Source organism: Osmerus mordax, chromosome 28, assembly GCF_038355195.1.
Source record: "Osmerus mordax isolate fOsmMor3 chromosome 28, fOsmMor3.pri, whole genome shotgun sequence".
NCBI classification, from domain to species: Eukaryota; Metazoa; Chordata; class Actinopteri; order Osmeriformes; family Osmeridae; genus Osmerus; species Osmerus mordax.
Genome location: NC_090077.1, coordinates 3,482,089 through 3,494,514, shown reverse-complemented (window position 1 = coordinate 3,494,514; position 12,426 = coordinate 3,482,089). Strand labels below are relative to the sequence as shown.

At 42.4% G+C, this 12,426-nt stretch overlaps 1 protein-coding gene across 1 annotated transcript; it reads left to right on the top strand.

Moving 5' to 3' along the window:
• Positions 1-378: 378 nt before the first annotated feature.
• LOC136938145 (LIM/homeobox protein Lhx2) lies at positions 379-6,099 on the top strand. Its single transcript, XM_067231409.1, has 5 exons — positions 379-513; positions 1,563-1,765; positions 2,111-2,481; positions 5,131-5,336; positions 5,809-6,099. The coding sequence occupies exons 1-5, from the start codon at positions 394-396 to the stop codon at positions 6,097-6,099; spliced, it is 1,191 nt and encodes a 396-aa protein (XP_067087510.1). The 5' UTR covers positions 379-393.
• Positions 6,100-12,426: the final 6,327 nt, after the last annotated feature.

The following is a 12,426-nucleotide window of genomic DNA, read 5'->3' as shown; positions in this document are numbered from 1 at the left end:
AGCTGGTATGTTTTAATGATCGTCTTAGAAATCTGCAATTGTTGGTCTCCTTGACATTACTCGCATGATAACAAAGTATTGATTGTATCAGCTCCTAATAATCACACGAATAAACGTCGGAGTCTGCACGTTTATTAATTAATCAATCAATCAAATCTTTGTTATAATGAGAGCTGCAGAGATTCGGATGGTGATTTCCATTGGCAAATGATACAGTGTGGCGAACACGTGTCCATTTTTGCCTCTGATTTTTTTTGATCTGGAATTCTTACTTGTCGCACCGAGAGGGGAATAACCTGACTGCAAATGCACGGGCTTGGTTTGCGTCTTAAGGAAATCTTGGGTTGCAGATCTGAAGAAAACACCTACAACATCATACCCTCTGCGGCAACTATGCTATTCCATGGCCTCTCAGGAGGCGACATGCATGGTGTTGTAGAAGAAATGGACCGAAGAGGAAAAAGCGAATCAGCAGCTATCAGTTCGGCCATAGATATGGGAGAATCTGAAACGGTAAGCTGAGCCACATTTAGCTATAAATACTTGCACAGCATCGGTGTTTTGCACAATACAGCTCCCCTAACTTTTTAAAGAGTTAAAGAGTTAAACTATACATTTTAAGAACAATAACCTTTAAAATATTTCCTTAAAAACTTTCAGAATTGTCGTGTCTCAAAATCATAATATGTTTTGATTTAGAAACTCAATTTTACTTTTGTTAAAAATCTAGACCAATGTTTACGAATGCAAAATCAATATGTTAACTTTTGGATCCCTCAAAGGGTTTTTAAATAATAGTATTAATGTTACAATTATAGCCCTACACGTTTGTAACTGACAGGCCAATAAAAAATGTAGTGCAGACAAAATCAAAATGTAAACCCTGCAATCACAAGATGATATGCCCACATTTCATAGACTTCCTAAACGAATATCCACTGTAAGTAAGAACAATAACATGAGGGCGTAAAACCGTCAGCATGACTTGGGCCTTTCCCATGTCCGAAATATATTTTGTTGTGGTTACACTTGTGAGTTTATGCAACAATTAACAGAATATAATGTAATTGAATATTTATGAACTGGAAATGTTGTGTGTGATTTTAATGAACACATTTAGATAAATAAGGAGTTAAATAGTGTGTGTGTGTGTGTGTGTGTAGCCTAAGTGTGTGTGTGTGTGTGTGTGTGAGCGTGAAAGAGAGAGAGAGAGAGAGAGAGAGAGAGAGAGAGAGAGAGAGAGAGAGAGAGAGAGAGAGAGAGAGAGAGAGAGAGAGTGTGTGTGTGTGTGTGTGTGTGTGTGTGTGTGTATGTATGTGTTTGCTTGCACAAATCAAAAACAACCAACACAACATGTCACCGTGGTACAGGGACAAGTGTAGACTGAAGAACTATTTCATAATGCGGCAATTTACTTTGCATTATATATGATTGAAGGATTTTCAATATTGGGCCACACAGGCCTGTATGATTGCAGTTTATTCTTTCAATTACTTTTAATGTCTAAAACTGATATGAATACCATGTTGGGTAACATGTTCTGTGTTTCCTGTGTGTTTTAGAACATGCCATGCATGAACAGCGACAGAGTGGCACTGTGCGCGGGCTGCGGTGGAAAGATTGCTGATCGCTATTACCTGCTCGCAGTAGACAAACAGTGGCACATGCGCTGTTTGAAATGTTGCGAGTGTAAACTCAACTTGGAATCAGAGCTCACCTGCTTTAGTAAAGATGGAAGCATCTACTGCAAGGAAGATTATTACAGGTAACTCAATCAACCCCCCTCTTCAGACTGTCGTTAAACACATGCCTTACTTATTCCCAGAATTATCTTATGAACCAGTGATCACAAGTTTTTACTTAAACCCAAGGACACTATAGTGCAAAGACGACAATGGGCGTCTGGAGTGTCTGGTCTCTTATGAAAATGGCCGTCTTTTTTGTACATGAAAGGCGTTCAAATATATCTATTTTCAAACAAAGGTTGAAAAAACAAAGTCTAGATCGTAGCTTTACTATTACTATAGATACCATGGCAATAGAAACAGTTACATGAAAACAAAAAAATAAGTTTACATAGACCACTGACTGACTTCTGTCCTCTCCGCAGAAGATTCTCTGTCCAGAGATGTGCCCGGTGCCACCTCGGGATCTCGGCTTCAGAAATGGTCATGCGGGCCAGGGACTTGGTGTACCACTTGAACTGTTTCACGTGCACAACATGCAACAAGATGCTAACAACCGGGGACCACTTTGGCATGAAAGACAGTTTGGTGTACTGTCGGCTGCACTTTGAAACGCTGATACAGGGAGACTACCCGACACATTTCAATCATGCGGATGTAGCTTCTCACAAAGGACTGGGCAGTGCCAATACACTAGGACTATCATACTTCAACGGCGTGGGGACGGTACAGAAAGGGAGGCCCAGGAAAAGGAAAAGTCCGGGACCAGGAGCTGATCTGGCCGCCTACAATGCAGGTACACTTCCAGGCCTGACTATGCCATCTGAAAGGTGTCACATTTACGCAATAAATATAGGGCCTACACCGTCCCAAAATACGTTGACGAATAAATGGCAAAACCTAGATAAGCACTACCACGTACAAATTATGAATATGTATTGAGATTTTAGGTCACTCTAGGCCTAAGTGTATTTAATATTTTATGTTTGTTAAAAGTAGGCCTAGTCACGCTTAAAAAGAAGGACACATGTATAGTTACGAGCACGGGATTACCATTTTTGGTGTCTAAATAATTATCTGCTTAAGAGAGACATTATTGTCAAAAAATAATTTGTTGAATGGCATTATAAATGTACCGTTGTCAAAGCACACCCTGTCGTATTTCGATCTTTTTACGCACAAGATATAGGCTATAGAATCGTATTTTTGTTTTCAAAGCTAGGACTAAAAGTGTTTCTTTCTCAGTCGATTGTTAAATACTTCAATAAATAAAAATGCTTCTGTTCGACTTTAGTGCCTATAACCAACCTTAGCCAGCGGTTTCACATACAAGTTGAGACAGAATTTATGAAAATGTGAACTAAGAAACTATTTAGTGACTACATTTAAGCTATTCTATTCGATATAATTGTATTTAATTCTTCACTGGATAACGCGTTCATAGTGTGGGAGAAACATATTAAAGGCGTACTGTTAAAATACATATTGTGCACAGCAATTATAATTTAATTGTTTATTATTTATATCTAAAGACAACTGAGAGTTCAGTCTGACCACTACTACAGCTGATCATTTTTATTTCGGTGGTAAGAGGAGAATCGCATTTACTTTTTTATTTTTTAGTTATTAATTGTGGTATTTCAAATTGCTCTGTTGTTTGTTTTACCCTTCACTCTTACTCTTATTTAAAAAAAAGTTTTAGAAGTTCCGGCTTTGGCCTTAGACATTTTCCACTTGTCAGGCCCTGTAGACGTCTAAAGTTGTCCTGCTCGCCCTTCTGCGCACTCTGAGGCATGTTGGTCTGGGCCTCGGCCAAATGGGGTGTGTAGGCCTCCTACTCTATGCGAGGTCAATGTGACTTGATAAGTTATTCAGTAGGGGTTGTGTGCTATATCCGTTTACTCTAAGAAACTAAGTAATTTGCTATCAAAACGTCCAGAAAGCATAAAACATAATTTAGCTCCACACTGCTACATCTCCTTTGCAGGCCTAATGCATTGTGTAATGATTCTAAGCAATCGAGCTGTAGCAAAAAACGTTCGGGATTGCAGAAGAGCAAATTGCATGTTTATACAACAGCACCACTCCACTCAAATGTTTTAGTAAATTGCCATTGCTAGCCACTTCTTTTGTGTGGTCGCTGATAAAAGATTCTCCTGATGGGCCATCATTATTTTAGAGCCAAAGCTATAGTTTCCACCCAGCAGGTTAAAGTAAAATTGCTATCCAGCTCACACCTGATTGGTTCATGAAGGAGTGAGAGGGGGAGTGGGTTGGGGCGCTGCTGCCCTCTTCTGTTTACTCGCTGAAAAAAAAAGATACCAACTCGTCCAACACGATACAACATTTAATGTGCAGGCTTTGCTGAATACAGAAAACAATCTTCGATTGAAAGCCCTGACAACGTTTGTATTTGTGTGTGTGTGTGTGCTGGGGGGGATATGTCTAAAAGAGTTCAGTTGTAGACGTTTTGGTCAGGCGTTTGCCAAAGACACATTTTGAATGTCTGGTGTTTATATGGGTTAATTAAGTGAAGTGTTATTCTGAGGATTTTGAATGACTAATATTTATCGTTGCAGAATTGAATATATTTGAACTGTTATGCATAGCAGCAACACTTAAACATTTGCCAAGAAATTTCTGTCAGAGAAATATGTGTCATTTTCTTTCAGTCCACAATTCGATGTTCCTCTGCCTAAGCAAGAACATGCAAAACTGGCAATTATAACTCAGAGAATAATCGAATTATCTCCCTATAATATTATTGTGATAATGCAAGATCTCTCACTTAAAGTGCGCAAAGGCTAAATAACAAAATAATGTCACGTGCGTAATGACACACGCAGTCAGTGTAGAAGCTCCAATTTCTAACAATATATATAATTCCATCTATATCATTGTATATTACAAAACATATTCAAAAAATATCAAATAGAGTCTTGTAGCATAAATGGTGATTTTTTTCGGGGGGTTAATCTATTATTAAAATTTTGAACTTTCTTTAACAAACTTAAACGAACTTTTGGCCTACCTTAAACATTTCACACGGATTTGTCCTCTTATGAAGTGTATAGCCTATATTTACTCTTGACACAATTCACATTTTAACCATGTTATGAATATCAAGTATTAAAGATTTCCATTATGATACACCATCATTGATTTTTTTCTATTCCCTATTCTCATTTCATTGAACATGAGGTTTAGCCTGGACCTCCCTTTCATTCTACTACATCTCTGAGCTTATACAAACTAATATTAAAAGTTGCCATGAAAGATTGCAACACTTCTGTCAGGGCCATATGAGACAGCAGACTGAGGCTGCTGATTTCAATAAAACAATGAATACAAAATAAGATGGCAAAGCATATTACATGGCCATGTGGTGTAAATAGCAAGTTTCTTCATTGTGTGACTGTGTGTGTGTGTGTCTTCTGCCCTCCAGCACTCAGCTGTAATGAGAATGATGGCGACTCCATGGACAGGGATTCACAGTATAGCTCCAGCCAGAAAACCAAGCGCATGCGGACCTCCTTTAAACACCACCAGCTGAGGACCATGAAGTCCTACTTTGCCATCAACCACAACCCGGATGCAAAGGACCTGAAGCAGCTCGCTCAGAAAACGGGCCTCACCAAGCGCGTATTACAGGTAATTGAAAAAACGATTCAGCAACTGTGTATTTGATGGGTTGTAATGTTGCAGTTGAACAATAAAAGGCTGGAATCAAACGGGTAATGAGGGAATACATTCTATCTCAATGTTCTTGTTGTGAGGACTGACTGCAGTCACACTGCTTGTTATGGTGAGGAGGGAAGCAAAACAGACAGAGCTTGATTTCCACAAAGACGACAGCAAACTATCTGGGGGACTGAAGGCATAAAAAAAAAAAAACGAGACTAAAATGTTTCTGAACATAAATTCTGTAAAAAAAAAAAAACGAAAAAAAGGAAAATCGTGCTGCTTTAATTAACGCTCCCCAGAAAACAAAGCAGTCATTTTGCTTTGATGCGCTCAATTTTTTTTTTTATGCCTGCAATGCCAGTTGAAACATTCCCTCTGTCTTTTCCCCATGGTTCCATCACTAACAGTCGGAACGCTGTTGCCTTGCTGTGGTACACAGGTCTGGTTCCAGAATGCTAGGGCCAAGTTCCGGCGGAACCTCCTGCGGCAGGAGAACACAGGCGTGGACAAGACCTCGGACGGCTCCACACTGCAGGGGGGCACGCCCTCCGGACCCGCCTCCGAGATCTCCAACGCCTCCATGAGCCCTTCCAGCACCCCCACCACCCTGACGGACCTGACCAACCCCACCATGCCCACCGTCACCTCCGTCCTGTCCTCCGTGCCAGGGGGGATGGACGTCCACGAGTGCAGGAGCCCATCGCAGACCACCCTGACCAGCCTCTTCTGATGCCCATCCCAGACCGTCATTGCTTCCCTCCAGCCCCCTGCCCTTTAAACCTTGCCCACACCAGCTAGTTCCACAGCCCTGTCCAACCTCTGTCCACTCGGACCTAATGCAGAGACCCATGATAGAGACTAAATGGAATAAGAAATAAAAAAGGTAAAGAGACAGACTCTTACTTTTGCTGAGCCCATTTTGAATATTTGCATAGCGAGGCTGCCCAGCCTCACTAAAGAACAGTTGTTGTTATTTTGTTGTTGTTTTGTCGAGAACTGAAGAGACTTGATTTGCATTTTTCAATGTTTACAGAATGAAACTGGGGAAAAGAAAACTGCTTAATTTTTGGAAATTCAAATTTTCCAGCACAGTATTTATGTTGTTGTATAGGAGTTACTGCTAGGAACCCTTGAAAAGGATTGTAAAATTATGGGAAATCTGAGATTAAACACAGGTTAACATATACTTAAACTGCCATGTGACATTCCATTTTATTTCCAAAACACACTGTGTGTGTGTGTGTGTGTTTGTCTGTGGGTGTGTGTGTCTGTCTGTGTGTGTGTGTGTGTGTGTGTATGTGTGCTAATATGGGTTTTAGCTATTGAACTTTAAATTTAAGAGTTGGCAAACTTGGAGATAACATATTAGCACATTACTGTATACGATGTCACGATAGCTGGGAATCAATTACCCAATAAAGGTTTGGTTTTAAAACAATTCTATACCTCAATTACACATGACTGCTAAAGACACAAAGATTACGGTTAAAATTACTCAGCCACAATGTTTACCTCAATATGACGTTTCTCATTAAAAATATATTTCATTTTGACAGTGTAAATGATATTTAGACATAGTTTTAATTATTTGCCCGCTCCCTGTTAGTTTACACATGAGCTCATATGAGGTAGAACATATTGGATCTGTTCTGTGCTGCTCTTTCCACAATCACCACCACTATCACTAGTTCTACAGTACCATAACTACTGATACTACTGTACTACTTCTGCTACAACTTTACAACTATTCATGTAGTAGAGCCTGCTGCTGTCCAATGCTGTATCGTCTTCATGGATCTCGTTGTGTTCCCGACACATTTAATTCCCTTATTTTTTATGTAGTTCTTGGTTCTGTATGAAATGATAAAAACAGTGAACTGTACCTTTTGTCATCATTACTAAATGTATGTTCTGAAGTTTGTGAGCTTGATAAGCCCACTGCGCAGTGGATAAGGTGAATTACTGCAGCAACACAAAGGCTCCTGTTAAGAGAGATGGTCTCACCTCTTTAGCCAGCTAATGGGGCTGTGGTGGTAGGTCTATTTTCAAGCTAATACAATTAGGTTATATGGGACAACAAGCAGTCTGAAAGAGCATGTTGTGCTTGCGGGGGGGGGGGTTGGATCTCCACAACTATGGTCGGAATTGCAACAATGAAGGTCATCCAAAGCCGTGCTCTCTCTAATGGTGCTATGACTTGCAGCTGCTCGCACAGTATAACTATGTTGAGTGCCCTCGGTGGCCAGTATAATTAGGGGTAATGGTTTTCAGAGGAACTGACTCCTCGACAAGCTTTTTCACCCCTGTCATGTTCTGTAACAGAGTTTGCGTCCGTGTGTATGAACGTTTGGCCCACGTAAAAGGTTATTTATCCCCCAGTCCTAGAGCCCTAAATCCCCTGACCTCTGTGCGTCTAAGTGACATTAGCATGGAACACTATTCACAAGTACTGATAACGCCCCAAAGCTCTCTCTGAGGACAAGACAAGTTTACTTCTTTAACTTGTGTGCCAAAAGAGATGATGATTGCAGTTGGCAGTGTTCCCAACAGTGCGATCATTAAAAACGTCTTTCATGAGCGGCTTCTCCCACTCTAGCTGGGGCAATATGTGTCCAATTTTCTCATGGCACCCACAGCAGTCCAGACCAGCTGAATGTAATCATAAAAGTATGAAGATTTTCCACCTAAGAATATCAGCAAGGTTTACAGCATGTCATTCCTATTTTAATTAGATGGTGAACCCTGTGAGAATGATATTATTTAAAAATTTTACAGAGAATTACTTATTTCAGGTCCGCACCCAAATCCACCACTGACCACCGCTTTTTTGAGGAGTGGATTGTGAGGAAATGATCAGTCTTTAAGTGTATATTTTTGCTACAGTGTGCTTGTCTCATCAGTGTTTGCCGGTTGAAGTGACTCTTCACGGGAGAACCAGGAAGAGATATTCAAGATACACCTCGCTACTTTGGTTTCCTGCTGCTTCTTTCAAAACAATCAACACCTTCACGTGAGATGGAACATCAGCTTACGATGGCGTTTGCGTGTGTGTGTGTGAATGTGTGGGCTTGAACAGTGAAAGAGTTTACAATAAAGGTGAGTGCATTTTACAAGTTACTTAGCGAGGAAGAATGAAGGTGTGTGTGGGGGTGACGTAGTAGGGTGTGTGTTAGAGTACAACATTCTAAAACAACTGGAAACCAAGTAGAGTGACAAAACTGTTTGACATACCATACACAGTCCTGTAAGGCTTTGCACCAGAATACTCTCAGTACACAATTACCCCCCAAAATTTAAACAGCTCATTTCTGGTGGCATAAAACCAAATTTTTGGCCGATCTGCGTTATGTTAATGTGTGATGTGAACTTGCTGGTTTACCCAGTAATTACAAGCGAGGAAAAACTAGAGCCTGGCAACTATCATGCAGGAATAACACAACAGCCTCATAACCAAACATTTACTGTGTGTTAATGGATGCCTATGTCTGTTTCCGAGGGACTGTTATTTCAAGAACAATAAAACATGTTTTGAGGATTTTGAGAGACTTGAGGAGGACGGGGGGGGGGGGGGGGGATTAGAAAGGAATGAATAAATCCTTTCATGTCCTCGGTGCTGATTCGGTCAATCTGGAGCCAAGCCCTGTATTTACATGCAGAGCTACACTACACTACAGAGAGATCAATAATGATCTTCTTTTCAATAATAATCTTTCTTTCCAAAGTGAATGCAGGATCCTGTGCAGCAATACAGGTAAAGCCTCCTGGCAGATTGAGCTCCTTTGTTTCCCTGGGTCTGGTGCTGGGTGCTCCAGCCTGGGGGTCAGTCCTCCTGGCTTCCCCCAGCCCAACCCCACCTCTCGGGGGGACTGCCAAGCTGAGCGTGGGGTGGACTAACGTTGGGCGTTAGAGCCAGGACCGGCATGGTGCCCCAATGTGCTGCCCAGATGTACCCACATACACACATAAAGCTGTGTGATGAAGGCTTTAATAGAGAGAGGCCGATCTTTAAAACACATGACAGGCTATATAGAAATAGTGGGCCCTATAAAGTTTAATATGCAGTATTACTGGCAAATTTCACCAGCAGGAGCGAAGGCCTTTTCTCAATATTAAGCATTTTCATCTCTGAACCGGTATGATGGATAACATTTTTACAGAGACGCCTAATTTTCTACCAACTACATGTGTCTGATGCCTATTATTAATGGCAGGCAACCTTCCAACGAATATTTTATCTCAAGCAGATTACAGCATCGTTATTTCCCCAAGGCTTGAAACACATTCGTATCTGCGAATCGTCTTGAGGTTTGAAATTTTCCCAATCAAATCAGCCTGGGATTTACAGTTATTTATCAGACCAGCCCTTCTTCACTGGTCCTTCTGGACCAGATGACTACAAGCCTGCTACCAGCAGACCCACAGAAACCTCCATGGGAACTTCCTGACCTTCCCATATAACCGCAGGTGTGGAGGGAGCTTAACCATACATCAGCTCATACATAATAGAAGTGAGTGGATGCACTGTAGCTACCCATCTAAAGTCATCTCCATCAAGTGATCCACTCCAAAGCGGGTCAAAGTGGAGGGCGCAGGAGGTCAGCTCAGTGAGCAGACGACCCCGACGAGGCTGCGAGCCGGTCGGGGCCCCGTGATCTCTGGACGGACGGCCCCCATTCACCGGCGGAGATCTTGAGTGTGATTTATGATGAAAATGAGTTCCGCCCGTTCGTCCGGTCATTACGCAGCCATTTAGGGTGGCTTTACCCCCTTCTCTCCCACCCCGAGGGCCTCCCCGTCTCAGGGCTAGCCGCTAATTAGCCCGAGGAGGCCGGGCTAACGCGGGGACGGCTCTCTGTGATCACATTCACTCGATGGCAAGGACGCGTGGAGAGATGAAATTAGAGTGATTAATTAAGCTTTGACACGCCGCCAAAGGTTCTCAATTTAAGGCTGTCACATCAATAAAGACAGAACCTCCTCAGCCGTGCGCGAGGCTGACCTAAAGGAGGGCGACGTGGGGGTATTACCAACAATTAAGACCAATTAGTGGGAGCAATTCTCCAATGGGATGCATACAAACACCAGGCCAAGCCTGGATGGATCTTTCCTCTTCGACAGACACGACCGTAATCACAATATTAGAGACTTACAACTCTGGGGATTTGGCAACAGACAATCTACCTTGATTGAAATTCAATAAAACATAGAAAGTGATTGGAAAAGAAACTGTAGTTCACTGTACTGTACAGATTGTGCTTGCTGAGCACATGAAACTGCAATGTCTGCAGAACAAGCAACTCCCAACCACCAAACCATCGGTGTTTTCATCGTGAACCCAAATAATCCTCTATCTAACAGCCTGGCAGCCTATTTAAAGAGAAAAACAAATGTTACACAGATCTCAACATCCCTCACCCTGACAGACAAGGAGGGGAGCTCATTTAATCCAATCCAGCCATTACCTTGTCTAGGGGGGAAAAGACTGCCTTAAAACCAGAGAAAAAAAAAACAAAAAAAAAACTGCCGCTTCATTATCCTGTCCCCCAAGTGACAAATCCTCCCTGAATGGAATAGAATGTAGAAGTTTGGCTGGGACATGCCGGGCTCCTGCTCTATTTAGATATACAGTGAAGGGCTGTCAGCTAGGCAGCGTGGTGCCTGGTGAAGCGCGGCAGGTTGGGGGAACAGCGCTTAGCATGGGCGCGGGAGCCGGCCCGAGAGCTGCCTGGATGAGTGGCTCTCCCTTTGGGCGCGGGCGCCGGGTCTGCACAGGCAGCTGTCAGCTGAGAGGTGGCATTTCCTGGGCTGACTCTGACAGAGGCTGTCTGCTGGTAGCGGGAGCGCAGCCAGACTGACACCCTGTTTATTCACACATGACATCCTGGGCCACGGATGGGTGTCGCTGGCATTTTGATTCACCTAGCGATGTGAAAAACTTCCCGAATGCACTGTGTGATGAATTCTTTGTAGACTACACCCAACGGGAATAATTGAATAGTTTCAGCTGGTGTTGGGCCCATCATACTTAACGCCTGGTTGTGTGAGGTAGAGTTGTACCTAGACACACAATGCACTCACAGACTTACTAACATACATACATACACACACAAAAACAAGCACACACACAGACACATTTATACAGAGAAAGAAAGATAGATAGATAGATAGATAGAAAGATTCAAACCACACAAGTATAAAACACAAACCATTGTTTCATTTATCATGGAACTATTTAAATATGATTGCCAACTATTAAATATGTGTGTATGTGTATTAAACAGAGCATTATGACAAGCTCAGTGTGCAGCATTTGTCAGAATGGCATCCCTCCAGTGTCTCCCAGATGAGAAGACAGAACCCCTGTCTTTAGGCTAGGCCAACCAGCCTACCCTAGGTACCAATTGGGCCAGGACTAATCAATCCTTCATTGTTTACCTGAGATGAAGAAACAAAGTGCCCCCATTCAGGAACCGCCATGCCAAACACCGAGAAGTGGAAAAGACATATAGACCCACAGTGTGAGTGCACAAGAGCATTCTGCGCACAGACACACACAAATACATTGTTGAACACACACGTACACACACGCACACACAGGCACATTAAGCGAGGGGCATGGCTATAAATAAAGTCAGCTGGTAGAGCCAAGGAGCAGTGGCAGATGATTGGAGGGAACATGGATATGAGAAAGGTTACAACGAGCCGGCAGCACATTCGTCTTGTTTGAATACAAGCGAGTTGATTCCCCAAATGAGTGTTGAGGAATCCCGCGGCATCAGCACTTAATCACAGCCTGTTGGCCATTATAAATCAGTTGAACTACTGACACCTGAACTTTATGTTGCACACTCTGAAAAGGCCACAGGCACAGGCTCACGCTATTAGGAAAGAGCTGATCCATTGTGCTTGCATTCAGGTCAGAAAGCAGGGCGTCAGATACACACTGCATGCATCACCTGAGTAATTGTGCAGAAACAATAATAAGCTAAAAAATAAATAACAGGGGACCCGAACATAGAAATGTCAAGAAAGATGAAGACGTCTCTATCTGATCTAA

What these genes read in the sequence shown, in the direction of transcription:
- LOC136938145 (XM_067231409.1), top strand. Translation starts at nt 394, where the DNA reads ATGCTATTCCATGGCCTCTCAGGAGGCGACATGCATGGTGTTGTAGAA. An exon ending in ATATGGGAGAATCTGAAACG is followed by an intron (nt 514 to 1,562) that starts GTAAGCTGAGCC and finishes TGTGTGTTTTAG; the next exon opens with AACATGCCATGCATGAACAG. An exon ending in TCTGGCCGCCTACAATGCAG is followed by an intron (nt 2,482 to 5,130) that starts GTACACTTCCAG and finishes TCTGCCCTCCAG; the next exon opens with CACTCAGCTGTAATGAGAAT.